This window comes from Coffea eugenioides, chromosome 8 (assembly GCF_003713205.1).
Source record: "Coffea eugenioides isolate CCC68of chromosome 8, Ceug_1.0, whole genome shotgun sequence".
Taxonomy (NCBI): Eukaryota; Viridiplantae; Streptophyta; class Magnoliopsida; order Gentianales; family Rubiaceae; genus Coffea; species Coffea eugenioides.
This window is the reverse complement of record NC_040042.1, coordinates 43,199,819-43,227,275: the sequence shown is the minus strand read 5'-3', so window position 1 is coordinate 43,227,275 and position 27,457 is coordinate 43,199,819. Positions and strand designations below refer to the sequence as shown.

The 27,457-nt window shown below is 36.8% G+C and overlaps 4 protein-coding genes across 8 annotated transcripts; 2 read left to right on the top strand and 2 right to left on the bottom strand.

The window, feature by feature from the left end:
- Nucleotides 1–22: 22 nt before the first annotated feature.
- LOC113781409 (phosphatidylserine decarboxylase proenzyme 1, mitochondrial) lies at nucleotides 23–6,069 on the bottom strand. Of its 4 annotated transcripts, none has more exons than XM_027327339.1 (12): nucleotides 5,782–6,069; nucleotides 5,398–5,486; nucleotides 4,673–4,726; nucleotides 4,507–4,572; nucleotides 4,339–4,399; nucleotides 4,074–4,183; nucleotides 3,714–3,967; nucleotides 3,142–3,248; nucleotides 2,137–2,204; nucleotides 1,384–1,461; nucleotides 799–921; nucleotides 23–341 (listed from the first exon to the last, which is right to left on the bottom strand). In XM_027327339.1, the coding sequence occupies exons 1-12, from the start codon at nucleotides 5,957–5,959 to the stop codon at nucleotides 318–320; spliced, it is 1,212 nt and encodes a 403-aa protein (XP_027183140.1). In that variant the 5' UTR covers nucleotides 5,960–6,069; the 3' UTR covers nucleotides 23–317. The 4 variants fall into 4 exon arrangements, with proteins under 4 accessions (XP_027183140.1, XP_027183137.1, XP_027183138.1 ...); XM_027327336.1 differs by having other exon boundaries at nucleotides 23–445; nucleotides 5,782–6,063; XM_027327337.1 differs by having other exon boundaries at nucleotides 23–445; nucleotides 5,794–6,063.
- A 473-nt stretch (nucleotides 6,070–6,542) lies between these two features.
- LOC113780962 (inositol 2-dehydrogenase 2) lies at nucleotides 6,543–9,752 on the top strand. The gene is made up of 7 exons (XM_027326756.1): nucleotides 6,543–7,015; nucleotides 7,192–7,362; nucleotides 7,973–8,137; nucleotides 8,203–8,367; nucleotides 8,803–8,937; nucleotides 9,257–9,354; nucleotides 9,461–9,752. The coding sequence occupies exons 1-7, from the start codon at nucleotides 6,827–6,829 to the stop codon at nucleotides 9,651–9,653; spliced, it is 1,116 nt and encodes a 371-aa protein (XP_027182557.1). The 5' UTR covers nucleotides 6,543–6,826; the 3' UTR covers nucleotides 9,654–9,752.
- A 781-nt stretch (nucleotides 9,753–10,533) lies between these two features.
- Nucleotides 10,534–24,208, top strand: LOC113781461 (DNA mismatch repair protein MSH4). Of its 2 annotated transcripts, XM_027327401.1 has the most exons (25): nucleotides 10,534–10,608; nucleotides 11,526–11,729; nucleotides 11,839–11,874; nucleotides 11,960–12,072; nucleotides 12,618–12,663; nucleotides 13,345–13,391; nucleotides 13,595–13,702; nucleotides 14,132–14,207; nucleotides 15,371–15,443; nucleotides 15,518–15,663; nucleotides 15,749–15,834; nucleotides 16,536–16,675; nucleotides 16,758–16,897; nucleotides 16,980–17,030; nucleotides 17,751–17,814; nucleotides 18,393–18,536; nucleotides 18,614–18,681; nucleotides 18,783–18,841; nucleotides 20,176–20,332; nucleotides 21,101–21,153; nucleotides 21,229–21,327; nucleotides 22,252–22,366; nucleotides 22,447–22,569; nucleotides 23,803–23,987; nucleotides 24,130–24,208. In XM_027327401.1, exons 1-24 carry the CDS (start codon nucleotides 10,537–10,539, stop codon nucleotides 23,965–23,967), a joined length of 2,385 nt encoding a protein of 794 aa, XP_027183202.1. In that variant the 5' UTR covers nucleotides 10,534–10,536; the 3' UTR covers nucleotides 23,968–23,987; nucleotides 24,130–24,208. The 2 variants fall into 2 exon arrangements, with proteins under 2 accessions (XP_027183202.1, XP_027183201.1); XM_027327400.1 differs by lacking the exon at nucleotides 24,130–24,208 and having other exon boundaries at nucleotides 23,803–24,079.
- Nucleotides 24,209–24,961: 753 nt separating this feature from the next.
- Nucleotides 24,962–27,457, bottom strand: LOC113779601 (3-isopropylmalate dehydratase small subunit 3-like). Its single transcript, XM_027325242.1, has 2 exons — nucleotides 26,473–27,457; nucleotides 24,962–25,260 (listed from the first exon to the last, which is right to left on the bottom strand). The coding sequence occupies exon 1, from the start codon at nucleotides 27,267–27,269 to the stop codon at nucleotides 26,484–26,486; it is 786 nt and encodes a 261-aa protein (XP_027181043.1). The 5' UTR covers nucleotides 27,270–27,457; the 3' UTR covers nucleotides 24,962–25,260; nucleotides 26,473–26,483.

Genomic DNA, 27,457 nt, shown 5'->3' with positions numbered 1-27,457 from the left:
ACAGCGAATGGAATCAGTATAATTGGCACAAATAAACCGCACAATCACTATTGATAAGGATAAACATAACCATCTTGAGAAACTCTCAAGCAACAAATTTCTATCAATTACAGGTGAAAATTTGTCACTTCCACCAGAATAATGTGACACCGTATTTCCGATGGTGGACTTGATACAAATTGGACGTTTGCAAAGCTTTCATAGCTAGCTATTCATCACCAAAAATCTGGGTCACAATTCATAAGAATCCTCGGAATGGTTCACAGCATGCTTGACGAGCTATCATTAATTATGCATCATGCCATCTACCAAGTGCTTCACCCATACGGATCCTGTCCCCTCTTTCAATGCAAAATTTAAAGTCAGATGGCATACGCTCATTTGCAGATGAAACTGGAGCTTGGAAGACGAGTACTACAGTTGATCCCATGTTAAAAGCACCTACCTGCAATGTTAAAATCAAGATGCAGTGAACAATCAATTTCAAGCCACGATTCATACAGATGACCAGTTGGAAGCGTAAAAAGTGGTTAACATGCAATAGTAGAAACAATCCATCAGTTAAAACAAGCCCAACTAGTTTCCAAAGGTTTCTCAGCGAATGAATGGCTGTGTTTCATCAGCTACAGTGTACTGTACAAGCACAAGCACACGCACACTCACGCTCAGAGGCAGCAACCCAAATTCGTGGAAATATTAAGTGCCAATTTGTGCTCTTTCGTTTTTTTTTTTTCAGAAAAAAGCATCAATATATCTCCTGCTTCTACTTTATTAAGAGAAACAGATTGCCTTTCATACCTCATCTCCTTTCTTAAGCATAATGCCATTGCCTTCAGGTTCATAAGCCCGTTCTTCAGGAGGTTCTGAATGCAAAAGTTTCTTTCTGGGCCGATTTGTGTGCAGTGTGGGTTCGACAAAAAGCTGTCCAATGAACATTTTGCAAGAGGACAGAAAAACAGAAACTATTCTCAGCTAACAACAGGAAATTTTGTGATGCCAACTAACTATATCATGTTTAACACATCAAAAATAGTGTTAGTATGCTAATTTGTCAGTAGCAGATATTTCGAACAGCCTGAACCTTAGTTGGATTCATGCAGTGGGGCAAATAACACTCCCAAATCCAAAGAATTCACTGTTCATGCCTATTGAATTAAATAAATAACTTTTAGCAATGTCTACTGACAAGAAATCCAGGTGTTTTAAATCCTTTAGCAAGTTTTAGAGGAAGCCAACTTGACAAAAGTTTGGAAAGTTCATACGTATGCTTTAGAACAAAAGAATGCAGCTGGGACACCTACCAAACAAACTTGTACCTTGGACAAGCTGTATTTCAACACATATAATGCTAATAATTTGAAATGGAAAATTTTGTAATCCAACCTCAATAGAACCAATATTTGTAGCACCAATTGCTGCCATTGCCATATATCCTTCCTGCCATTGACCTTCAAGCACCACCTGGTCATACAATTTAAAAATGAAAAAAAAGATATTAACAAAAGGTGTGCAAGGCATTTTTCTATGCGGTTCATAATAATCCATTTTATATTAAGCAAGCACATGATGGAGAGCCTTGATTCTCAAGCACAAAACACACACAAACAATTAACAGGGTATAACTTGAGATGATTGCCAGGAGTTCAACAAACTCTGTGAAAGGAAAAAGAAAAATGTGTCTGAAATCTGACCAAGCACTGACTGTGCATGGAGGTATTATGCTTATAAGGCCACAGATGAAAGTCCTACAGATAAATAGCAAATTGACTTGGTAAATTCGCAAGAAACACTTCAAAGAAATTATTTCCACTACCAGTTGGCAGTTTGCTGAGTGAAAAACTTGGCACTTCAAAGAAATTTATGTATTTTAATCGCTGAGGGAAAAAATTGGCAGTTCGCACCTTGTAGAGATAAGATTAACATATTTTACTATAATTTGTTACATTCAACCTCGAGAGTATTTTGTGCAACTATAACAAATACAACTTATGTTAGAAACTAAGAATTTGTAAGTCCCTTCACCCTATAAATGAATTGGGGACAATGCTCAACAATAATGTGAATGAAAACATTGTCATCTCCTCACCACCCCCCCGGGGGCCCCCACAAAAAAAAGAATTGGATGAAGATATTTACCCTTTCATTCTCAACATAAAGGTTTCTGATTGTTCTCATAGAACGTTCATTCAAAGGATAAAGCCGACCTGCACAGCCAATAAGAGAATAGTATAACTACAAAATTTAGTAGGGGTATCTTTAATTCATCCAAAAAGCAGGAGGAAAAAAAAGGAGAAAATAAATTTAGGTAAGTGATTGCCCATAACATGCCTACTTCCTTTTTAGCCTATCAGGAAGAGCTAACCAGACTAATGACCATGAGTGCGACGGACACGGCAACCTTGTCCATGAAATCGCCATTAGGTGGAGGCATATTCTATACCACACTCGCTTTAGCTGAATCCACAGCTATTCCTTGCCTGTGAACTACTACTCCCGAAAACCGCCCTGATATTACTCCAACGGTGCACTTCAGTGGATTCAACTTGCTTGCTAAAGGCTGTTAAGGAATAAGTAAGGTTTACTGCTGCTAAGGTAAACTTGAGCTATGGACTTAGTAAAGAAGCACAGAGAGAGCAAAACGAGTTAGGGTTGGTATGGCCAGAAAGATTTATAGTCCTTCAATAAAGCTAATTTTATTACTTCAAAAGCCTAAATGCTGGTCAAACAAATCAGAAGCTATCTTAAAAGAAAAGGCACCAATAGTTAAATCCAGAAATAGGAAATAAAAGTTAAAATCCTAAAACTATTCATCTCATACACAAGATTGATGTCTGCGTTTCAGTGAAACATTAATGCTACCCCATGTATTAACTTTGGAGCACCTGCAAGTTTGAGTTACTAGGGAAAGTAACTAAGAAATTTCAAACGACAAAAGCAAGCCAAACTCAACATTCCTAAAATCATTGCCAGCTATAAGCTGTTCACACATTGGGAAGGACAAAGAAATGGTTATAAAAGAAGGAAGGAGAAACAGATAAAAGGATTAAAAATGTTAAAATCATAGAAAATGACAGTGAGAAGTCTGCTCCTCTATGAACCAAATGCTATTCTCCAAAAATATACAGCGGAACAAAGACTAACCTGAAAAATGTCGACGAACAAGTACATTCCAATCTACTGGAGAGTGTATCCGATGATAATCTCCAGGCTTCAAGTAAATTACACAGTAGAAAAGGCCTTTCATTGGGCTGCATAAGAATTTGACAGACATATTAAGTTGGGTTCTCCATGTGACATCACATGCTATTTGTCATGGAACTGCTACATGGGTAGAAACTACACTTGAACAAAGAAAATGCATCAACAGATTAAGCAGTAAATTTTATTGATTATCCTGTGAAGTCAGGGAGCTCAGTGAAACTTCCAGATATGACGGGTGAGTTATGTATTTTGGTGCCAAAAAGAAGCTTTAGATCAGGATTAAAGAAAATTTGACTAGCACCAACTCATTTCAGCAAGTGATCAAGCAATCAGCGAATATTATCTAGATTCACAAATATACTCTCCAATTAATACTAGAGAGATTAATCCCAGAAAAAATCAGAAAGAGCTAGGTTGAGCTCAGGAGTAGATTTGGAAAAGAAACAATAATGGTGACATTAAGGTTACTTGATGATGATGTAAGAGATGTTCAAACAAGGGAATTTAGTTACCTCTCTGGTGAAATGCCTCTAACTTTCGGAGAAGCCAGAGAAACTCTCCACCATGATTTCTGAGTCTCGTCTCCCATAGATTTATCTTCTCCACCAGACTCTTGTTGGATGTTCTCGCCAGCAGTCATGGGAAGGAATGATTTTGCTCCAAGCAGGGAAGAAACAGAATAAGAGAATCCTTTAACTTGCTCAATCATAACCCCAGCTTCCTTCAGCTCTCCAAATCTTAGAACTGTTCCATCTACAGGACTGATCTATGAACTCAAGACACAACAGTAAATTAAACAGACATTTAGAACCTAATAGCGCAAAACAGAAAATAAAACCAAGACTATCTCCAAGATGCTAGTTACCAGTTACCAGACAACATGGATCAGAATCGATAGGTCTACAGCCTTCTTTCAACGTGCGAACAAAAAAATGCCGTAAAGATGCATATTCTTCCAAAGGCAAGGCTGCTTCTTCCAAGTCTGAATTACAAAGACAATGATTAACTCCCAAAATATTGGTCCAGTGCAGCTTGCTTGCTTAAGGCATATTCTACCATAAGGAAACTGTTTAAAGCTACATAGTAAAACTGAATCAGCCAATCCAAAAAATTATTCAAATGGAAAAAGTAGCAAACTGGAATCGAATGCTCGAGCCCAGGCTTTGTAGACATGTGGCCGCAGCCAGATGGGATATTCCTGGTCAAGCAACATTCAACAGGAAATTTTTAGGAATGTTAACCACATGTTAAACGTTTGCAACATATGCACCTAGTTAATTGACAATTTTTCTAAGTGAAACTCACCACACTGGTCAAAAACCCCCAAAACCTTGAAATGGTACGCAGTGGTAGGAAGCTCAAGAATGTAGCCTGAGGTTTCACAAAGCCACAAGTTTGAAATGAAGCTCACTAGGGAAAGATCATGGTAGTTGAAATGAAAATCATCAATGGAAAGAAAAAAGCAGTTCACCTTTACATCAGGATGGAACTCCAATTCAATTCCTTTCTCTCTAGCCTCTTCGATCTGTCATAAGAAAATTGAGAAGATCCCAAAGCATGCTAAAAATATGCTATAATGATCATGTAACCAACTGACTAAGAAGCAATACAACTGTCAAGAAATTAACCAATACATAGTCAAACTCACTCTCTTTGGTAGACAGCATACTTAGGGAACATTTCAAGATTGTTCCACTTGGAAGTTATCCTTCATATTAATTGAAGCAAAAGAAGCGGACAGAATTGGAGACACAAGAATAACTGTTTAATATCCCTGGAAACCAATATCTGACTCAGATAATCATAAACATCACAAAAAGGCAGGAAAAATCTTCTAGTAGCCTCATTCTATGTTCAATTCGTTTTTACCTCTTCACTTCTATCCATGAATCTTTAAATCAAACTAAATGTGGTCACTCCACGACAGCATCCTAGCCCTACAAATTTTCCACTAAGTTACATGACAAGCCAACGAAAATAAACAAAAGATTCTATTGGCATTTGCATATTCTAGCAACTCAATAGTTTCCAGCAGTAAAATTTCACGCGGTATAGCACTAGAAGTTATTTCAATTGAATTTAAATACCAAAACTGCTCATACATGTAAACTCATATCTTTAATCCAAAACAAATTCAATAATCAAATATTACCGCATGACCTTGAGTTTTTCCAAGGTCTATGGTGAAAGAGATACCTTCTTATCATCATAGAGTCGACGAGCGTGCAGCGCACCAAGCATAAGTACCGTTCCCACAGTTGCTCCCGGAACAAAGAAAGAATTACCTAAAATCCAAATGAAATTTCAACATTCACATACACAACAAATGACTCTCAATTTCAATAATTAACTATGTAGTGCATAACTAATTTAACGTAATTAGAAAAAACTTCTACGGAGTAACATTATAGCTAAAATCGTTAAACCCTGAGCAACAAATAAGCACGACAGTTGCATAAACACATATACGCTTTCGTACATTTCTCTGATATTATGCTGCTATCTTTCTTTCTCATTTGTTTCTTTAATTTTTGTTTTTGTTTGGTTTTGCAGTTTTAGAGAGTGAAGTGGGAGTTGTGCCTTGAGAGCTACCCCTTCGTCCGCCGCCGCCGCCGCCATTGATTGAAGCACGGGCTGCAGAGGATTGTACCTTCCGAAAGAACGTAGAAAAGTGGCGAGGCTGTTGGTGGAAATTTCGGGCGTGGCGAGCGGCTTGAGCGAAGAGAAGAAGTCTCTGAGTAGCTGCCCTGAACTTCATCTTCCCTGTGCAATCTCACTGTTGTAATAATGAAGGTTCAGAGAGAGAAATGAGGGAGATTTTGGGGAGTATGTATAGGGCTTATGATTGTTGAACTGCTTGTGAAAGGGGAAAGCGTGACAACCTTGTCGGAGAAGACGTTTGTGCGTTTCTAGAAGACGTCACAGAAAACTGCGCTTTCGTCCGCATCCGTCACGAGCAATATAATATATAATGCTGCAGTCTGCACCCCTCTGTGCCTAAATAAAAATTACGCCTTATCTTTATCTCTAATGAAAAGTGATGAAAGATAGCGCCTTTAGGCATATCATTAGATAAGGCGTGGTGTTTCTGTTGGCTTATTCTCACTTAAACTAGCAAAAGCTGAGGGAGGACGTTGATCGATTTTCCTAGCAAGGGAAAGATTATTAACTATGGTGAGAAATCAACAAATTAGCCCTTCTTGATTAAACACCAATACATTCCAAAAAGAAGGCAAGATACATTCCTATAAATATTTGCAGAGTGTTCATTTCATCCATGACCACAGCGTATTTCATTTCTATAATGCTAGAGAAACACTCTTTTTAACTTCCTTTTGATTCTTTGTAGCAGGGAAATCTTGTAATTTTTTAGCTACAAAAATCGACCTTAAAATTCACTTATCTTGTGATTACATTATGTCAATATAGAGGCAACCTTTATTGATCCTTTCAAATGAAAAAAAAAAAGGAAGAAGAATCCTTGTATTAATCATGTGTTATGATTGCCTCCAAACTCCGACTATAAAAGACCCATCAGCAATCTTCTCCTTTCCTTTCTATTGCCCAATAGGCAACTTTAACCAGTGAAGTAGAGATAAAAGAAAGAAAAATATCTCAACAGAAAATGGCAGCTGGAACAGAAAGTATTGTTAAGTATGGGATTATTGGAGTTGGAATGATGGGAAGAGAACATCTAATCAACTTGTATCATCTCAGAAGCCAAGGGGTTGCTGTTGTATGCATTGCTGACCCACATGTCCCTTCTCAACAACTTGCTCTAAGTGTAGCAGAATCTTTTAATTGGCCACTCCAGGTAAAAAAAAAAAAAAAAAAAAAATTTGTTTGTTCAATGACATATGTTTAAAAACGAAGTATTTATCTGTTTTAAATTTGTGGGTTTTGTTACTTTCACAGTCTTTTTTCAGAATTTGAGTAAAGAAAGCAGGAAGTGGTTGTTGCGTTGATGATTTTCCACTTTTTTTTTTGAAGGTTTTTTCAGGGCATAAGCAGATGCTGGATAGCGGCCTCTGCGATGTAGTGGTGGTTTCTACTCCAAATATGACTCACTTTGAGATTTTGATGGATATTCTTAATTATCCGAAACCCCATCATGTGTTAGTGGAGAAGCCTTTGTGCACAACTGTTGCAGATTGCAGAAGGGTCAGGCACCCCATATGCTGAGTAACTTTATTATCTTTCCTTCTTTTTTGGCTTCAATTGACTAGTTTGACTAGTTAGGATTCTATAGGGAAGGGCAAAAGATAAGCTTTTGAGTTTTCAGAGAATGCGTTCATTTATGAACATACCTTTCTGCATTCATCCCATTGTGTGATGGAAGGTTCCATTCCTTTGACAAAGTTTGCTAGTCCCTTTTACTGCTAATTTTTTCGTTTCATAGTTTGTAATTTGGCAAAGCACACACTAAACAAAACTAGGGGAAGCTACTTCGATTTTGAGTTAGTTATGTCAGCGAAGAAACATTTTGACACAACACCTATCAATCTGTCTGAATCTCTATGTATGACTTGGAGATGCATAAGTGAAACTTCAGTCTGTTTCCATGGTATAATTATCCTCAACTTTACCAGTCTCTCAGGGCATTGCTTCAGAATTGTATCCCGTTCACAAGCTTTTGCTCTTAATAACTGGTGACTGTAATTTATTTCTTTGGATCTCCCACGAATAAGTTATCTTTTGCATGCTTAATCCCATATTCTATGTTTATAGATGTTTGGTGTTAATATAAAGGATTCTAATACCACTGAATCAGGTTGTGGAAGCTGCCAAGAGAAGACCAGATATGCTGGTACACGTTGGGCTTGAGTACAGGTACATGGCACCTGTTGCTAAACTGATAGATATAGTCAAATGTGGAACGCTAGGGCAAGTCAAGATGGTGGCTATCAGAGAGCATCGATTTCCCTTTCTTGTTAAGGTAGATAAGGAACGATTTTGTATTGGTTTGGCATCCATTGAGTTGTTAAGACATGCTTGTTGTAGGTGAATAACTGGAACCGGTTCAACTGTAATTCTGGTGGTACTTTGGTAGAGAAATGCTGCCACTTTTTTGATCTGATGAGGCTATTTGCTGGTGCTAATCCTGTTCGTGTAATGGCATCTGGAGCCATTGATGTTAATCACAAAGATGAAATCTATGATGGAAAGGTTAGATTTTTTGTGGAATTCTCTAGTCCATAGTCCACATACACAGAAACTGGATAGAGTAGCTGGAACTGTGCAGCAGTGTACTGTGGGCTATATAATCCATGTCAAGTTTGTGCTGCAGATTTACATTGACTAAATACCTCATTTTCACAAAGTTCTCCTATGATCCATTTTGGTTTTGGATATGGTACCTTTTCTCATAGTCTGGATGAAATTTCTTTATGTTTGGTTGTAGTAATCAATAATCTTCGCTACATATTAGTTTGGGTTATGATTAACTCAATGGGTGACAGAGAGCAAATTGAAATGGGAAAACAACTTACTAGAGGAAACTTAACTCTGATAGGTCACATTTTTATGTGTTTTTATATTATGTACTCTTGTTACTTGTGATCATGTGACTCAAGAGTTCTTCTTTCCTCGTGTTGGGTTCAGGTTCCTGACATCATTGACAATGCTTATGTAATCATTGAGTTCGACAATGGTTCTCGTGGCATGCTTGACCTTTGTATGTTTGCTGAAGGGAGCAAGAATGAACAAGAGATATCTGTTGTTGGTGACGGTGGGAAGGTAAATGTCCTCCTAGCTTATCCTGTCTCCCTCCTTATGCAAGTAAGAGCTACACGTATTATGAACATGTTCTCCATTATGTAAATGCTGCAATTATGAAGAACTGCAGCATTAATTTGCATTTTCCTCTATGCCATTGTTGCTTCTCATTCTGTAATCACTGTAGCGGAAAATTGGAGATGAATGACATGTCATTGGTAGTACAGACCTTAGTTTACATTTTTCTCAGAATGTGTTTCCTATTCTATGTAGGATTCTGTGTTTCTGATATAACTCAAATTAGTGTTGCATCTGTTTCATTTCTTACTATATATTCTAGGGTGAGGCCTTTGTTCCTGAAAGCATTGTACGCTGGGGCACTCGAGTTGGGGGAAGGGAAGGTGTACAAACCTTGCAAGCCTCAGATGATCGAATACAGTGAGTCTCTCCCCTTGTATTGCATGCCTTCTCGTTTAAGTCAGCTAGTATGGCTGCTGATCTGCAAACCTATAGTATTTTACCTCACATAAATTTTGCTCATCAGATATGATGGACTGCATCATGGTTCCAGCTATTTGGAACATCTGAACTTTTTGTCTGCGGTCAGAGCTAAAGGGGCACAAGCTCCTGCTGTGAATCTGCATGATGGATTGATTTCGGTAGCTATTGGAGTTGCAGGACAACTATCGATTGAGAAAGGTCGATTTGTTACGATCGAGGAAGTCATAAATGAATAAACTCGAGTCTTCAACTTGTGTCCTCCAATACCAGCTAATGTGTCTTGTTATTCTCATTTTACACTACCTAAAGTTGCAAGTAAAATACAATCAATCGACTAACTGGAGCAACTTATATTTGATCTTTTTTTTTTACACCGCAATGATAACATTTTTATAACCTAATATAAGAGAAGGAGGAGCCGATGAGAGTTGAATCACCATTGAAAAAAACCACTGAAGGCAGCTACATATAATGGCAAATCGGTGGGAGGTCAAGGGTTCATCCCACGTTACCAAAACTTAAGTTCTTGGTAGTATATTTGATCTTGAATGTCTGCAATTGGTTTTTTTTAGCTTTTTTTTAAACTAAAAAAAAATTTCAAAATTTAGGATCTAAACTTGAGAACACAACAAAATAAATTTTTCAAAATCAGAATCTATAATTAGGTTTTGAAAATCAATTGAGAACAAGGTCAAGAAATCAAGACGAATTATGATACTTTAGATACCAATTAAACTTAACCCACTAAGAAATAACAACTAATGAGTAGAATAATCATTAATAATGCACGAAATTGTTTGCAATTTTTTTAAATATTCAATAAAAATGTTTTTAATAAATTTTATTTTTTAACCATCCATTCAAAAAAATTTTGAGAATAAATAATAGAAAAAAGAAATATAAACTATTTGTAAGCATCAATCAAGGAGGAGTACGATGCCGTTTCCTCCATCCATTTCCAGTCAGTGTTTCCAAATGTTGGATGCAGAACTTTCGCGCATATAAATTGGCGGGGGTTTCAAAATACATCATTTAAAATACCTCCGTCCCGCCCCTCCCCTTCCCTTCTCTCTCTCAATCCCCTTTTCAAATTGTTACAGTGTACCCTTACGAGTTCAAATGGAAGACCTAGACGATGCCGGAGAGAAGTCAAGCTTCGTCGTCGGCCTCATCGAGAACAGAGCCAAGGAGGTTTTATCGATACATTTTTCACTTTGCGATTTTCCGGTTTAACTGAAACCTGTAAAATGCATGTTTGAATACCAAAGGAAACATGAATGTGAAATTTTCGAAAAATTTATACCAAGTATCTACTTGAATTCCACTGATCACATCTCAAAATTTCCTTTTTTCGTATTTTGGGCTCCTGAATTCATCTGAATGTGTTAGCGATGGTATTAGTTTGGTGAATTTTTCCTCCTGAGGAAATATTTCTCGTTGTACGATGTATATATGCTGCTAAAAATCGCATAGCTTTTCCTTTTGCAATACGCTCTCGTGTCTGTAAAACTTACACGGATGAATCTGAATCGTTTGGTGTCGGATTTGGTAGATATACGTAACACGTGGATACAAATTTATTAGTGTTCAATTGTGTGGATTACCTGTAAACTTGATAGTACATCTCTAATACGGTGATGGTTAAAGCTGCGATAAAATCTGTTTCTCAATAAATTAAGCTGAATTATTCATCTTCTATTAGAGACACGTTTTCTAATTGCTGGGAACAATTCTAAACACAAAAATGGAAAAAAAATTGGAGGGTATTGCAACCTTCGATCTCAGTATAAATCATCCTACATTTGATTTATGCTTTGACATTTTATACGGAGATATAATTTTCAACCACGACCTGATTTTGTATACCTTCCCCATTGTTTTGTTTCCAAAGATGTTCGTTTCAGTTTATATTTACAGGTTTGACAACAAAAGAGAGTTTCACTATGATCATAGTAGTATCAACTTTAAAAAAAATTCATTCTGTTAATCTTATCCAGATGAAGACAGAGAATACACTGCTAATAATTATGATCTCGCCAGCTGAATTCATTTAGTGACTAATGCTGAAAATTATCATGCCTAATTGGCTGTAGTAATCTTATATCTAGGTTGGAGTGGCTGCTATTGACTTGAGGTCTGCTTCTCTGCATCTCTCTCAGTACATTGAGACAAGTAGCTCCTACCAGAATACAAAGACCATACTGCAGTTCTACGATCCTATGGTCATTATTGTTCCTCCAAATAAGCTGGCAGCTGATGGTATGGTTGGTATCTCAGAATTGGTTGATAAATTTTGCACATCAACAAGAAAGGTATGACCCCTGTCTCTATGTTTATAGAAGTGTGTTTGTTTGCTTGACAGAAACTCCATATTTTTAATGTCCAAGGACATAACAGTATCTGCTTATTCTGATGGCACAGGTTATAGTGTCTCGAAGTTACTTTGATGACACCAGGGTAGTTCTTAGACTCTCTTTTCTCAATTACCTAGTTAATTTTGGATTATAAGTATATTTCCAACCACTTTGGAGAAATATTGCAGGGGGCTGTGCTGGTAAAAAATTTAGCTGCCAAAGAACCATCTGCTCTTGGTTTGGATACCTACTACAAACAATATTATCTTTGCTTCGGTGCAGCTGCTGCGACTGTCAAATGGTACTAAAGTTTTATTTACTGCTTCTAGTGATGCTTGAAATGTCTATTCCACAAGCATGAATTGTGCTGTTGTTGCTGGCATCTGATGTCCTCTTAGTTATTAATATACCAATGAATCTAGCAGATCTATGACCATGAACATGACTTCATTGATTATTGATCTTTAAATTTGTTGCAACTAATGTACGTTTACTTACAGTCTTGTACCTGGGAGGATTTGTGATAAAGTAAACTTTCACTCTTGTGGTGAACTTGAGATGGTTGTAGAGCTAATCTTGAATTGTACTGTAAAATAAGATTACAAATGCGGTAAAGTAGCAAGGAGCTAACAATAGTTCAAGAGGAGACATAAGATATTGGTGTTTGGCATTTCATGTATTCTGTTTCCACAGATTTCCATGGCACATATCTTGTTCTGAGTTAAGCCCTTGGAATTTTGATAATGTCCTGTAGTCATGAATGCCTTTTGAGACTGGTCTGCATTTCTTTTTGTTGTAGGTAAGGTAAATTGTTTCTGAGAAATGGTTTGCTTCAATTTTATGCAGGACTGAAGCAGAAAAGGGAGTGATCATCACAAACCACTCATTGTCGGTATGTATTTTGTTTATTATCTGCAATGAAATATGAGCAGTAGATGCTACCATTGGGAAAATATTCTAGCAAATTGGAGAATGAATAAAATTACAGAAATTCTGGACCTTTGACTTCTTCTCCTAACCAAACTTAGATAGTTGTGAAGAATCAGAATCAGTGATGATCCAGTTCATATGTGGTATTCTCTGCCAAAATCTGCATGAGAGGTTACCTTACATTTATGCATTCGAACACATTAGTGGTCTTAGTGGTTCTCACAAATATGTTAGTGAAGCAATGATTGCTTACCATGTCAGAGAAGGTTGATTGAAGCAGGAGACCATATCTAAAGATTAGATAAATGGTTCTTTTACAGATATGATTATGTCATTTGAAGTTATTGTGGAGCCTAATTGCATATCTGAAGTAACATGTTTTCTTGGTTTAGTATGTTTTACAATGGTGATGTTATGGGTCTGCTTTCATGATTCCTGCAAATTTGGCATGCTTAAGTTCTGTTGAAATCAAAGGCACTTTGCTAAGCTTTGGTGTCCCATATAGAAAGAGGAGATTGAGTTTTAGATGTAAAAATATTAAATCTATTCTACAATCACAGTCAATTTCAGTGTCTTGTAATGTCCTCAGTCTTTTTGCTTTATGGGTAGAAATTATCCTAACTGTGGATTTTCCATTTCTCAGGTTACCTTTAATGGATCATTTGGTCACATGAATATTGACACGACTAGGTCATTTTCTTAACTGGAAGTTGGACAATTCTTTTTTATGACAATTTTGTATCTAAGCTGTTTATATGGATATTTTCCCTATCTGAATATGGTGTAGAGGTTATTCAAGAAGAGATAATCAGCATGTTTCCACATAAATTTAAGATTGTCAAGCTCAAAAGTGCTGCATTTCTGTACGTGTTTTATTTCTTTACTGATGACAGTGTCCAGAATTTGGAAATCATTGAGCCTCTGCAGTCCACCCTCTGTGGTACAAACAACAGAAAGAGAAGCTTGTTTCAGATGCTAAAGGCAACAAGAATAGTTGGAGGGTATGTTTATTACCTGGTCTCCAAGTCGTTAAAGTATTCATGTTTAACTAGTGCTTATCAAGGAAGTCCCTAGCTTTGACATTAGCAAGTGGTTGTACTGCCTCTCTCTCTCTCTCTCTCTCTCTCTCTCTCTATTTTTCCAGTATTATGGGGAAGAAAAATTGTATATTAGTCTCAGTAGCTTGTTGTTTGCTTAGGTGGAAATGTCATTGCACAGGGGTAAAAGAATTTGCTGTTTTTTAAACTATCTATGCTGCATACTTACACTTAAATTGATTACAGAATCTCTAACATTCAAGTATGCTACTAGGTTTGTTGGCTACAAAAAGAGACGCTTTTATGTACCATTGCTAATTTTAGCATATTATTCACCTTTGGATCATGCTTTCAGGTTTAACATGACTGGATTTCTTGATATCTTTTTCGCAGGACTAGACTTCTGCGAGCCAATCTTTTGCAGCCTCCGAAAGATATTGAAACTATCAATGCTCGACTTGATTGCCTGGTCAGTATCCACAAAGTCCATTAAAACAAAAACAAGAATGGATGCTATCCACTATTGTTTTTATAGTCAATAAACATGAGTTGGACAAGTTCTGTAACTTCAAATAAAAGAAAGGTATAACCAGTTGGTATAAATCCTTTAATAAGATGTTTTTGCCGAAGCACATTATTTTTTTCATTTTTTTGGCAATAAAGCTGTCTTCTTGATGTAAGGCCATATTTTTGGTGTTCTGGTTGGGCATATACTTAGAAGCAAGAATATAGTGATTGAGAAAGGTCTTTTGAGCAATTTGAACGAATCTAAAAAATTGAAACAAGAAATTCTCAAATGTATTACAAGTCTATGCTATTAAATTAGTAGTCATCTTCTAGATGCTGAAAACGTGACACAGATAATGGTATTGCTGGCATATTGTAAGAGCCTTGTAGAATTGATTAGGTAAATAGGCTGGAATGCAATCTTTAGAAATCTCCATTTCATGAATGCGTTATATGAACTAGTGATTAAGGCGCACACAATGGGTGTGTAAATAATAATTATTGTATTATTTGTAAAATTAGTTTCATAAAAATTCATTCATTGAAAATAAATTTGTTAATGAATTCTATGAAAATAAGAATCTATAGATGAGTAGTTTTTTAGTAGTTATCTATAAATAGGGGTAGTTACTAAAATGAATAACAATTCTATTAAAATAAGAAAAAAAGATAATATTTTGAGTATGGCTAGACCATTTTTCCCTTTATTGCAAGGGTAAAAAGGCAGTTCAAAGAGTGTCAAAAAGGTTAACCCATAAAGGAGCTCATGCCATATATAAAATAAAATGTTGAAAAATTTCCTAACTGGTAGGATGTTGCTCTTACATCAGTAGCATGGTAGAATCAGTAATTGTTGTCCACTCACGTAGAAGATTAATTAAATGCCCTTTAAACAGGATGTATCACTGTTTTTTTACTCACCAGAATTTGAGATGTTCTATGGTCAATTAAAGCAACTACTTCATCCTTGATCATGTGAATCCCCTAAAATTGAATAACTTTAATTTCTCTCAACTGAACTTCAAATATAGTCATATTTATACCTATTTTGTCATATTTTCCATTATAAGTTCTAATTGTTCTGTTTGATTAAATGGACTAAAAGTATTAAGCTTTTTACTGTAGGATGAGCTTATGAGCAACGAGCAGCTGTTCTTTGGCTTGTCCCAGGCTCTTCGGAAGTTTCCCAAAGAGACAGGTAACTGTTAGAGTAAAAAAGGGAAGTGGAAAAATCTCCTATCTGGGAAAAATGACTATCCACTCTTTCTCCAGATAGGGTCCTTTGCCACTTCTGCTTTAAGCCAAAGAAAGTTACTAATGGAGTGCTGGCCATTGACAATGCAAGAAAGAGTCAAATATTGATATCAAGTATTATCCTACTCAAAACAGCTCTTGATGCATTACCACTACTCTCGAAGGTGCACTGTGAGTCAATCCTTTTTCCTTTTTGGTGGGTATGGAATACTGTATTGGCTAACATCCACATGAATTTGTTCATGTCAGGTCCTTAAGGATGCCAAGTGTTTTCTACTGACAAATATTTACAAGTCTGTTTGTGAGAATGAAAAATATGCTTCCATAAGGAAAAGGTAACTTCCAAGTCAACTTCTACTTTCTAAGATTATACATTTCTTTCTGAAGCACACGTGCTTGAAAGTAAAATGGGAGGAATAGATGAAATTCTTATTAGATATTGCAGATTTGTGTAAGAGATATGCATACAACTACTCGAAAAAACAGAAGCACATACGGTTTTCTTTCGACTAAAACTGGTATATGATGCTGGGTAAAAGGAAAAAGTTATGATAATCATTGCGAATCGAATCTGTTCCACATCTTGCCTTTAGTCAACCATGGACAACCAGAGCTTCTCCCTCTCATTTCAGACTGGATTGCCCAAGATTTTGTTTTCACATGTGCCCTCATTCCAGTTCCACCCCTCTAGCTTCATCCTTACTCTTTTAAGATTTGTTGCCACTCTAGGTGGCCTATTCACTTGCTTAATCAAATGTGGATGTAGTTATACGAAACTGAATCCATAGCATGTATGACTTTTTATACGTTCTCCTGTGATGATGTCAGCATTATAAAAGAGTTGCACGTTTTGACTAGCAATAAGTGATCCAGTCTGGAAATGCTACAAGGTTTACCATACTGTCTATAATGCATCATGAAAATTGATGTCAATCATTTCCGCATTGCATGTTAAAAAGTACTTCCATGATTTTCAAATCTGGCAATCTACAAACAACATTTCTCGAACTTATTTTTGTAAAACCAATATGTACAGAATTGGGGAGGTGATTGATGAAGATGTGCTTCATACCCGTGTTCCTTTTGTTGCACGAACACAGCAGTGTTTTGCTGTCAAGGCAGGAATTGATGGACTTCTGGATATTGCAAGGAGATCTTTCTGTGACACCAGTGAAGGTTTGTGTTTGAGTTATATATTTTGTTTTGTTTTCCTCAGAATGTGTGACTCTGATGGTCCTAATTGGTGTCAAAATAGCAGCTATACACAACCTTGCAAACAAGTATCGTGAAGATTATAAGCTACCAAATCTGAAAATCCCTTTCAACAATCGACAAGGGTTTTACTTTAGCATTCCACAAAAGGACATCAACGGAAAACTTCCAAGCAAATTCATACAGGTGTTTTAGTGAGATATTCTTCTTATTAAAACTATTCCCGGGTCATTTTGCTAACTTAGTAAACGCTTAATGCACAAAGCAGGTCGTGAAGCATGGAAATAATATCCATTGTTCTACTTTGGAACTTGCTTCTGTGAGTTTCCTGATCATCACATGCTGTAGTATCCATTTGTTAAAATGTAAACTATACTGTGATTTGCATCTATTGGTTCTGAAAACTGCAACCATTTTAGCTTCTTCTTCTTTTTTCTTTAACCTTTTTAAGGCGATGAGCAACACACTACCTGTGTGGTTGTGGTCACCTTTTCTTCAATTAAAAGAAAAGGTCAAGCTGCAAAGTTGTTGAAGCTCTGGTTAGCTGGACAATGGAGGAATACAAATTTTGGGTCTATTCTACAAATTTTCTTGGTTACTTAAAGGGGAGAGTTGGATCTTGACAGTCATATTGGACTATTTAATCAATTAAGTTGAGAATTATCAAGTTAGCTTCCACTGAATCATTACTTTGTGATTTCAAAGAACTGCTTCTGCCTATTTGTACCATTTCCATGTCTTACAAGATTATTTTTTCATTTTCACCCATAGCCTGCTTATCCTTTGCTGGGTGACAGTGGAAGCATTATCCATTCTGATGTTCTGTCTGTGTTGATTGTTGCTTTTTAGCAGAGACACTTATGAGTAGAGTATATTTAGTTCTGCCCAACCTGAACCACTAAGCTTTACCACCTTGTAATGTTCAAGGAGATGGTTTAACTGTTGGCATTGAAGTATAAGCTTTGCAGTTATGCTCTTTTCTTCAGATAATGCATGAAATCCTTTTGATCATTCTCCTCTTGTTGCATGAAACTAACAGTTGAATGTAAGGAACAAGTCTGCAGCTAAAGAATGCTATACAAGGACAGAGCTTTGCCTGGAAGGTAGATTGATAGCTAAATTTCAAAATCCTTTGATTTTCTTTTGCACATCAGTTGGTTCTGTTGAGTTGAAAAGTGAACTCTTTGGAGGGTGAATCTTTCACATTTAACCTAGTAAATCAGGGGACATTACTTGAACATATTAGGCCAGTTTCATTTGTTCATGATTTGAAATCATCACTTACTGCCAGAACTTTTGTTTCATTTGGTTTTTATCAGACCAGCTTCAAGCATAATTATTTTGTTTTCGGAGGAGAAATAATCTTCTCATGAGTTCATTCTTCAATATTGTTTTCCCAAATGTGCTAGTCAAACTCTTCATTTGGTTTTATAGCTCAATTGCTTATATCAATCTAGTGAACGCATATCACCAGGAACAAGCATTGTCGACAGGCACATGCTATGTGTTGTTTAAACATATTAAACAGTTCTATTGTAAGTTATTGCGCTGGCTTTAGTAGATCTGTTCAACTTCTGATAGAACCACTATAATGATATAGTCTCAATCAGTTATTTGCAATTTTGTGCTTTCTTTATCTGATTGAGGCACTTATACAATTTCTTTTGGTATAAACATGCAGAATTGATGGATGCCATACGTCAAGATGTATCTGTGCTTACCCTTCTTGCAGAGGTCTTATGCCTCTTGGATATGATAGTTAACTCATTTGCTAACATGATATCGACTAAGCCTGTTGATCAATATACTAGACCTCAATTTAGTTGTAAGTACTTCAATTAGCTGTCTTGATACTTATTTCTTGTGGTGATGAAAGAATGATTGATTTTTTTCACTTGGTAGATGATGGCCCGCTAGCAATTGATAGTGGAAGGCACCCTATCCTAGAAAGCATCCATAATGAGTTCATTGTATGTCATGGATAGTCTTAACTGAATCTTGGCTCAAAATTAAATTCATCTAGCCTAACTTCTTCTTCTTCTTATCTCTCTCTCTTTTTTTTTGGGTGCAGCCTAACAATATCTTCCTTTCTGAAGCATCAAACATGGTAATTGTTATGGGCCCAAACATGTAAGAAACTTATTCCAGAAAATCTCTTTGGCCACACATTCTTAGTTAAGAATCCTTAGGAAACTGATCTTTGAAGTTCTGATGTTATAATACAATGAAATATTTGAGCATAAATAACCACAAAAAGAATTCTTCTTAAGAAGTTCTCTCTCATCTTGAATAAAGAATTGTCTTTGAAATTCATCTAAAATCTGAAATTAGTGCTCAGTGTTTTTGCTATTTTAATTTGTTGAGACATTAACATAATCTTGATATCATGATATAAATTTTGAATTTTTCCTCTTGTATTACAATTGGTGCATAATTAAATTATTTACTGCAGTAGCTGAAAAATTGTCCTTCAACCAAAGCCACTAAGATTACATCATTTGCAGAAAGTTTTAAAATTCGAGCGGGAACATTGGTACCCAGATCAATTGGTTTAATCAATTCTAGTTTTGAATATTTTTGAAGAAAATGTAGAAACATATTGGTTCCGAGGCTATAGACAACATTTCTTTATGTTTCTTCCACAAATTTGATGAAAAGACTAGCTTTTAAACACCTAAAATGTGGAATTAAGTCAAAAGTGAAGGACCTAAAGAAATGGAAAATACCTTTGGTCAACTGAGTCATCTGGGTCTGACTAAGATGGTTCCAGACACTGGCTCAGCATCAATTCAAATTTCATATCTGACAATTCCTGGCAAAGGTAGTTGAACTGGCTGTCAAAACAATGTATGACAGCAAGGACATGAGTTTGTATTAGAAAACTTTTGCTTAATTGACTTCTGCTAGAAAATTTGCAACGAAGTAATTATTTGCAGCATGCACACGTGTTCTCCGACTGCTAAGCATTTTGTAAAAGCAACGCAGAGAGAGTATTTGGAATCACTATAAGAAAAAAATTGCAACTAGCTAGTGTGATTGCTCATTTTGAATTTAGTATAGAGACAACTTGAGTTTTCCAATGCAAAATGCCAGGAAAATTTTTTTAAAAAAATGGTAATGAAGATTCAAAAGGCCTACTGGCTGTCTCTGTACTTATTCATTTTCAGTCAATTTCCTAGAGAGGAGTTTTAGACCTGCATAACTACCATCTTTAAGAAGCTTCTGTTGGTACTTCTTGCTTAAACTCATAAGCATAATATCTGCAGCATAGAGTAAGTGTTCCCTTTTCCTCCAGGGTACATAAACAAAGAGAAGGCAGATTTGTGTAGCTTTTCAAACAGTGCACTTTCATTTTCTTTCCCTCTTTCCTGAGTTCATATGCACTTGGAAAGAGGCCATTGTTGGGGCCACTTGACAATTTTCCTTGAATTATTCCCTTAATGATCCTTCTATGTTTCCTTTAGGAGCGGAAAGAGTACATACCTTCAACAAATTTGTTTGATAATAATCCTCGCGCAAATTGGTTGCTACATCCCTGCCCGCTTTGCTACTGTGAGGATAGTTGATCGCATATTTACAAGGATGGGAACCATGGACAACCTTGAATCAAACTCTAGCACGGTACTGAATTTCATTTCCTAATGTTTATAACCTTGTTTTTTATTTCCTATGTTTGTGGTAAGCACATATACATAAATTCCTCTCATCCCATTATCCCATAAAAAGCTGATCCTGTGATGTACTTTTTAATCTTCTTATTCTTTTAGTCATAATCACATAATTACACTGTTAAACTCATCTTTCCTGATATATGGCTGCTTAGCCCAATTTTAGTTGCTAAACTAGAAAATAACAGCCAATCCTTGTACGAAATTATGTTATTCATGTTATGTGCAACTAGTGCCCTTTTCTTTTATTTAGCTGCACTTTATTTTCTGCATTTGACTCTGCTGATTTCACCAACTTATGGTCCACGGAAGTGATAGTAAAGTAGTTCCTGTGATATATTAATTTATTTTTATGTTGTCAAAGCTTACTCAAATATTTATTGAATCTTCATATTCCATTGATTGAATACTTACCCAATTGCAGTTTACAATTGAAATTATAATGTGGGTTGAAACAATAACCACATGGGAACGTTGACTTCTAAATGCAAAAACTATTGCGCTAGTGTTTTATGTCTACCTTGTGATCTTTGAAAGAATATGCAGCTCTTATCCGTTCAAGCTCTCTGCTTAAAGAAAGGGTGATGCATATTTACTGTTCATTCCTTTAGTGAGAAAAAAAAAAACTCATAGCTCGTAGGGTAACAAAATTGGTTGCAAACTTTAGATTACCACCAGGGGAGAAAGGCCCTAATGATTATTGCATGCTTTCTTAGTGCAGTTTATGATGGAGATGAAAGAGACCGCCTTTATTATGCAGAATGTCTCCCCTAGGTATGTGAACAACGAGCACTGAAACACAGATTGGCTTCAGTAAAGATGTAAAAGTTGACTTTATGATGAAAACAGGAGTCTGATTGTTATGGATGAACTGGGGAGAGCGACTTCTTCCAGTGATGGATTTGCAATTGCATGGAGCTGTTGTGAGCACCTGTTATCAGTGAAAGCGTAGATTCCCTACTCAACTCTTTTTTCTTAGCGAACTGCATTGCTTCCTTTTTATCATTTTAAATCATTCATTATGGCATTTGTATTTGAAACCATCAATTCTGTAAGCATTTAGCAAAAGAATATTGACCATGATGAGTAGAGAGTTAAGACGAAGTTCTTTGTATTCAAGTGCAAAATATTTAATGTGTTGCTTCTGAAACCAGTCACTTATTTGTGGTGCCGCTGCAAGAAAAATGTTCTCAGTGTCTTGATAATGGGAATTCCTTTGGTGAACCTTTTTCAGTTCTTGGTCTCAGGCCTTATGTAAGCAATCATGCGTCTGCATTAGAAAATTAAGTGGAATATACTCATTTATTCTGGAGAAATCACAATGCAGCTCACTCTTGTAGGCTTTGAACTTTAGCGTTGTATCTTTTTGCATTCTTTTTCTAGTATTAATTCTGAATAATCTAAATTTTACCATTTACATAAGATGGAATGCCAGCAGGGTTCAGGATTTGGTGCTATATATTTCTGCTGATCATTTTGGAGTTAAATATGCTTTAGTAAGAAGAAAATGACAACATAATTAACTTTTGTGAACTCTGCACTAATCTTTTGGCTTGTCTGAATTAGAAGATAAAGGTTGCTTAAGCAAAGTTTGGTAGGCCAATGGTTCTTTAAAGTTATCTGTCGTTTGGCCTATTTGGTATTTTTCTCAGTGCTGATAGCTGCATCTGATAAGATTTTTCCTCTTTTTTCTCGTGGATTTTTTCACTTACAAATGTGTTGTACTGATGGTGTTTGTAACTTGTCAACTTGTAATGAAAAAGCATCCAGGCCTGTGTATTAAGTGGGAGACAACTAAGTAGCCTTGAAACTCTATCTATCTTTTACACTATCGAGTTTCTTCTTGCTTTTACCGTTTTGGTTGTATGTCAGGTATACCATATTTGCTACTCATATGGAGAACTTATCAGAACTTGCCACCATTTACCCAAACGTAAAAATTCTTCACTTTCATGTTGACATAAAAAACAACCGTATGGATTTCAAGGTATCAATTTCCTTTAAGATTTTTTTTTTTGTAGGGGGTAAAGCTGCTTCTTTTGTTATTCACTCATTTTATTTGACCAGTTTCAACTAAAAGATGGACCACGACATGTACCACATTATGGGCTGAAATTAGCAGGAGTAGCTGGATTACCTAGTTCAGTGATTGAAACTGCCAAAAGCATCACCGCAAAGATTACAGAGAAGGTGATTGTCTGTTCATAATCTCATCATTTTTGGGAATTCAGTAGATGCAAACAGGATGAGCATAATTGTTCATGATGCTGCCCTGTGACCTTAGTTTGTCATGGTGGCTGCTGGACCACATTAGATAGCTATAACCTCGTTTATCTGGCTTTTATTTCACATTGGCATCAAACTATTGTGAACTCTCTGATGAAGAAATACAATGGGAAAAACTAACAGATATCAACTTTAAGAACTAAAACATATTCAGGATACTGAATTAATACTGAGATATTAACTAGAAACTCTGATTCAACAGTTATTCTATTACGAATACTGTGTGCCTAACTTAGGTGTGCTGTTAGTGCTCTTCGTTACGTTTATAGTACTGTCAATTATAGGTCTTCAGTATAATGGGAGATAGCTGGCTCCATGCTGTGATTTTGATGAGCTTTGTATGCATGGTTTAATATATGGAAGAAAACAAAGAAACATAAAAACCGAAAGTTTCAAGAAATTACTGGGAAAAAACTAAAGAGAAGTAAAACCATAGGAGTTGTGCAATTCTCTAAAATGGAGCCTTATCTTGAAGAAAAGGAAAAAAAAAAAGATAGAAGATGGGACCAACTTACAATATGCATATTCTGCTTTTTCTTCCGTGCCACTGCCAGCGGTTAGTTTATACAAGTAGGTTGCTAAAACTATAAATTTGCTTGCTAAGTAGGTTGCTAAGTAGTTTATACAAGTAGGTTTAGTTTATACAGCGGTTAGTTTATACAAGTAGGTTGCTAACACTATACAAGTAGATTGCTCTATGTGTGTGTGTTTGCTTGCAGGTGGCTTGTTTTCTTTAAAATTAAGGATCTGGAACCGTAGAGGCAATTGTACATTTCAGTTAAATGTTCTCCTAATATTGCGTTACTGCTCAACATGCAACTGGTTGTAGAACTTAAATAAGGAATTAGTGGTCTGTTTGGCTATGCATCGTCGTTGTCTATGATGTCAGGATAATAGAAAATTTGTTTGGTAATTCTTTCACGTTTAGGTATTTACATAGGCATCTTTACTTGTAACATGCACAATATCACACACATTTCTTCACTTTGCTTGGCATCTTGCCTTAAACTCCTTGTAGCATAATTATGCTCTTCGACTAGCTGAAGACACATGATTTTGAGGCAAAATTAGCAGTACAGATCTGCCGAGCATTGCTGTCTTAACTGTATTTTAATTTGTCCTTATTTTCGTATACAGGAAGTCAGAAGAATGAAAATAAATTCTCTACAATACAATGACATCCAAATGGTTTACCGCGTAGCTCAACGCTTGATGTGTTTGAAATATTCGAATCAAGATGAAGATTCAATCCGAGAAGCATTGCAAGGCCTCAAGGAGAGCATCCTCAATGGAAGCCTATAGTTGCTTTCTCCCATGTATTGGTAGGTGCTTTCAAATCTTAACTAGTACAATTAGAAAGGTTATTCGAATTTTCTTCTTGTCAACTTTTACTGAAAACACTTGATACTCACAACCGAAAATTGAGCATATTTTGATCTAACCGGTGCATTAAAATGTGTGAAGGCGGAGTTTAATCAGTATTGCATCCGAACTGGCACACTACCCGAGAATAGCGAATACTTACAACTGTTTCCTCAAGGTTTTGGATGTGCAACAGACCAAGAGCGAGAAAGCCCGGAACGTTCATTTTGGTAATTTGCCCAACCAATGCCTAATCCCATTGTCCATTCTCTCCCCTTCTCTAGAAACAGTCGAGTCAATAGTTGAAAAGACCATCAAGAATCCAATTTGGGCAGTTTATGCGGGATTAAATATCCAATCATTAGGAGCAGTTATCAAGGAAATAAGAGCACCGGCCCAAGATATTGATCTGCTTGAGTAAATGGTGTTAAAAGTAGTCAGCACCACCTTCACCCCAACCAGCAACTTCAAACCCGAAAGACTGTGTAGTCACTCGAACAAAGAAGAGCGCAAAACCTTTTATGCGGCATGTTGACTCGTAAATCTTGCCTCGCCTTTGATCGTATGCTTGTTTGCAAAATGATCAAACTGCACTCGCAGAGAGTCAAGGCGACTAACATTACCGTGCAAATGTTAAAATGAAGCACCCTATTCGGGCAGAATTGCCGAAAAGATGACAAATAATTCCACATTTTTCACACAAACAGGTTAAAACAATCTCAAACTGTTTGTAAGCAATGATGCCTAGACATGAAGGATAACGGCCACCAATGTCAAACTCTTGGGACAAAAAATCAATGGTGACTTTTCTTTTCCATCTGTGCTGAAGGATATGAAGCAATATTTCGAGAAATTCAAATATAAAATCTTAAAATCTATTAGTTGTTTTTTTAAGCAAGACCATTGAACTAGAAAAAGATCAGCCATGTCGAAATTCAGCTTGCACATACGCTAGAACAGTGAATAATTGTTAACAACATACAAACGACTGTTAGCTGGAGTTACTACAGAAACTGTCATTTTTATTTAATACTTAAAAAGTATTATAACTGTTACAGCAGGGCTAAGTGGATCTTCAGCGATGTTATGAAGACCAAGAAGTCACTAATAACACAAGCATACAACACAGTCTATAGAGCCAAACAAGGGCTTCCTTGCCCAAAAACCTTAAAGTTGAGTAGTACAACCCTTTCGCCAGGACGCCAAAATTGTGAACCTTCGCAACCTAAGGACCTGCAGAAATCATTAAAATGACAAAATCAATTAATACGTGCACGAGAGAGGCAGGGGGTACAGGTTTAGGCGTCTGAGTATAATGGACAACACTTTATTTGTTATATCTCTGATTTTCAAACTACTTCTCAGTATTCTGTTGTATTCTTATTAAAACAGGAAGCCATGACAACAACCACCAAAAGAATCTCATTATGGAATTATGCCAGATAAATAATTTCAATACTCCCCAACTGAATGAAATACAACACGTTTCTATAAAGGAAAGCCAAGTAAATGTAGAAAAGAAAAGCAGATGATGAGAAGCTAACAATAATCTTGAACCTAGAGTCAGCACCAAACTTGGTGAACATATCTTGCAACCACTTATTGTGCGAGATCAAAAAGAGCTTTAAAGGTATCTATGCTTTAGAAGGAAGAATGCCATTTTTTGTTGCATATACAGAAATTTACAGTAATGAGAAAAGAAGAAAACCCCATAGGCTAGAGTTTGCCCAGATGATGGAGTAAAAAAAAAAACCCTAGCAAGGATGAGGAATACTTTCTCAGCATCAACTTCAGAATAGAAAACCATAGAGATTTGACATCCCAAATAAACACTTCCAATTGTTGTACTAACAACTGATACGCAATCTGAAATCTCCACTTAGAGAGATTAATGCAAGCATGAATGACTACAACAACAACAATTCATTTAGCAAGTACAAATATTGCTTACTGTAGTTGCAAAATTTCAACCCATTATTCAGCATCTATACCACATCAGAAATTTTATCTTGTATATGGGTAACCTTTTCAAGTTAGTAACTATGAAAGATGTCATCTCTGCATCTTCATCCAAAATCATATGCACTACCAGTTCAATAACAAGCCATCTAAAGATATCTTCAATTCCAAACACACTAGAAGGCTACGCATGAACACCCCCATTATGTAAATAAGTTCGATAATTCAAAATAGCAGACGTTTTGAAATAGGAACCACCAGCCACACACCTCACATAAAATTAGTATTAGTAAAACACCTAAAAACTCCCATTTAACACAACATACCCACATCGGGGAACAAAAATACCACAAGATAAAATTGAGTCTGCAATTAATCTTCCAACGCATATGAAAGTCTAATGGTTAAACAAAGAAAGAAGCTTTTTTTTCCGCCTTCAAAATGTATCGCATAAAACAAAATCGTGAACAGGAATGAATCAATTACCATCAAATTTCCTACGCAGGAATCATCCCAGTTTTTCGGGCATAAGCAAATATTCCACCAGCTTCAATTACCGGGCCAGCATCCCCAATGGGCTTCAACTTATACTCTTTCCCAGTGGTATGATTGATCAATTTGTTATCCGCAACCTCAATTGTCACCACATCTCCAGTCCTACATTCCTCACACAGTCTCCCTTCTGATTCCAATGGATAAATTTCTCCAGTCGCCACAGAATTCCTGAAGAAAATCCTCGCATAAGATTCCGCCACCACCGCTGCCACTCCTGCCGCCCCTAGCGCCACCGGGGCGTGCTCACGGGAAGACCCACATCCGAAATTATCACCACCGATGACGATGGAGTAATTCGATTTGAATTGGCCGGGTTCAACAAAACGGGTCTGGTAGGAAGAGGGAAGTCCGATTAGAGCATAGGACCCGAGCTTTTTGTATTCTTCCGGGTTGGAGGGGACCAGGGTAAGATACTCAGCGGGAATGATTTGGTCGGTGTCTATGTTGTCCCCGACAACGTAGCAGACGCCGTGAAAGGTGGAAGCGGTGGCGGCGGGAGGAGGAGTAGTGGAGGCGTTGGGGGGAGAAACGGCGGAAAGGGGCTTGTGTTGGAAATGGGGAAGAGCAGAATGGGAAATGAGGGGTTTAGTGGAGGGGTAGTTTGGGGAAATTGAGGGGAATTTGAGGACGGAGGGTGGGGAGAGAGGGGTGGTGGCAGCGGTTGAGGTGGTGCGAAATTTGGCAGTGGCGGTTGGGTTTGATGGGATGATTGAAGCTGAAGCCGCCATTTTGTGAAACGTGTTAGAGGCGTATTTTAGTGGGTGTTGTGCGTGTTTTTGTGCTCTCTGAAAGAAGTGCGGCGCCTTGGGGCGTTTCTTATACGGGCTCTGGCCTCTGAGGGCTTCTTTCTTCTACCCGGATCAAGGGCAGCGCCGCCAGTTGACGAGGACGACTGATGGAACCCACCGGTGTACTT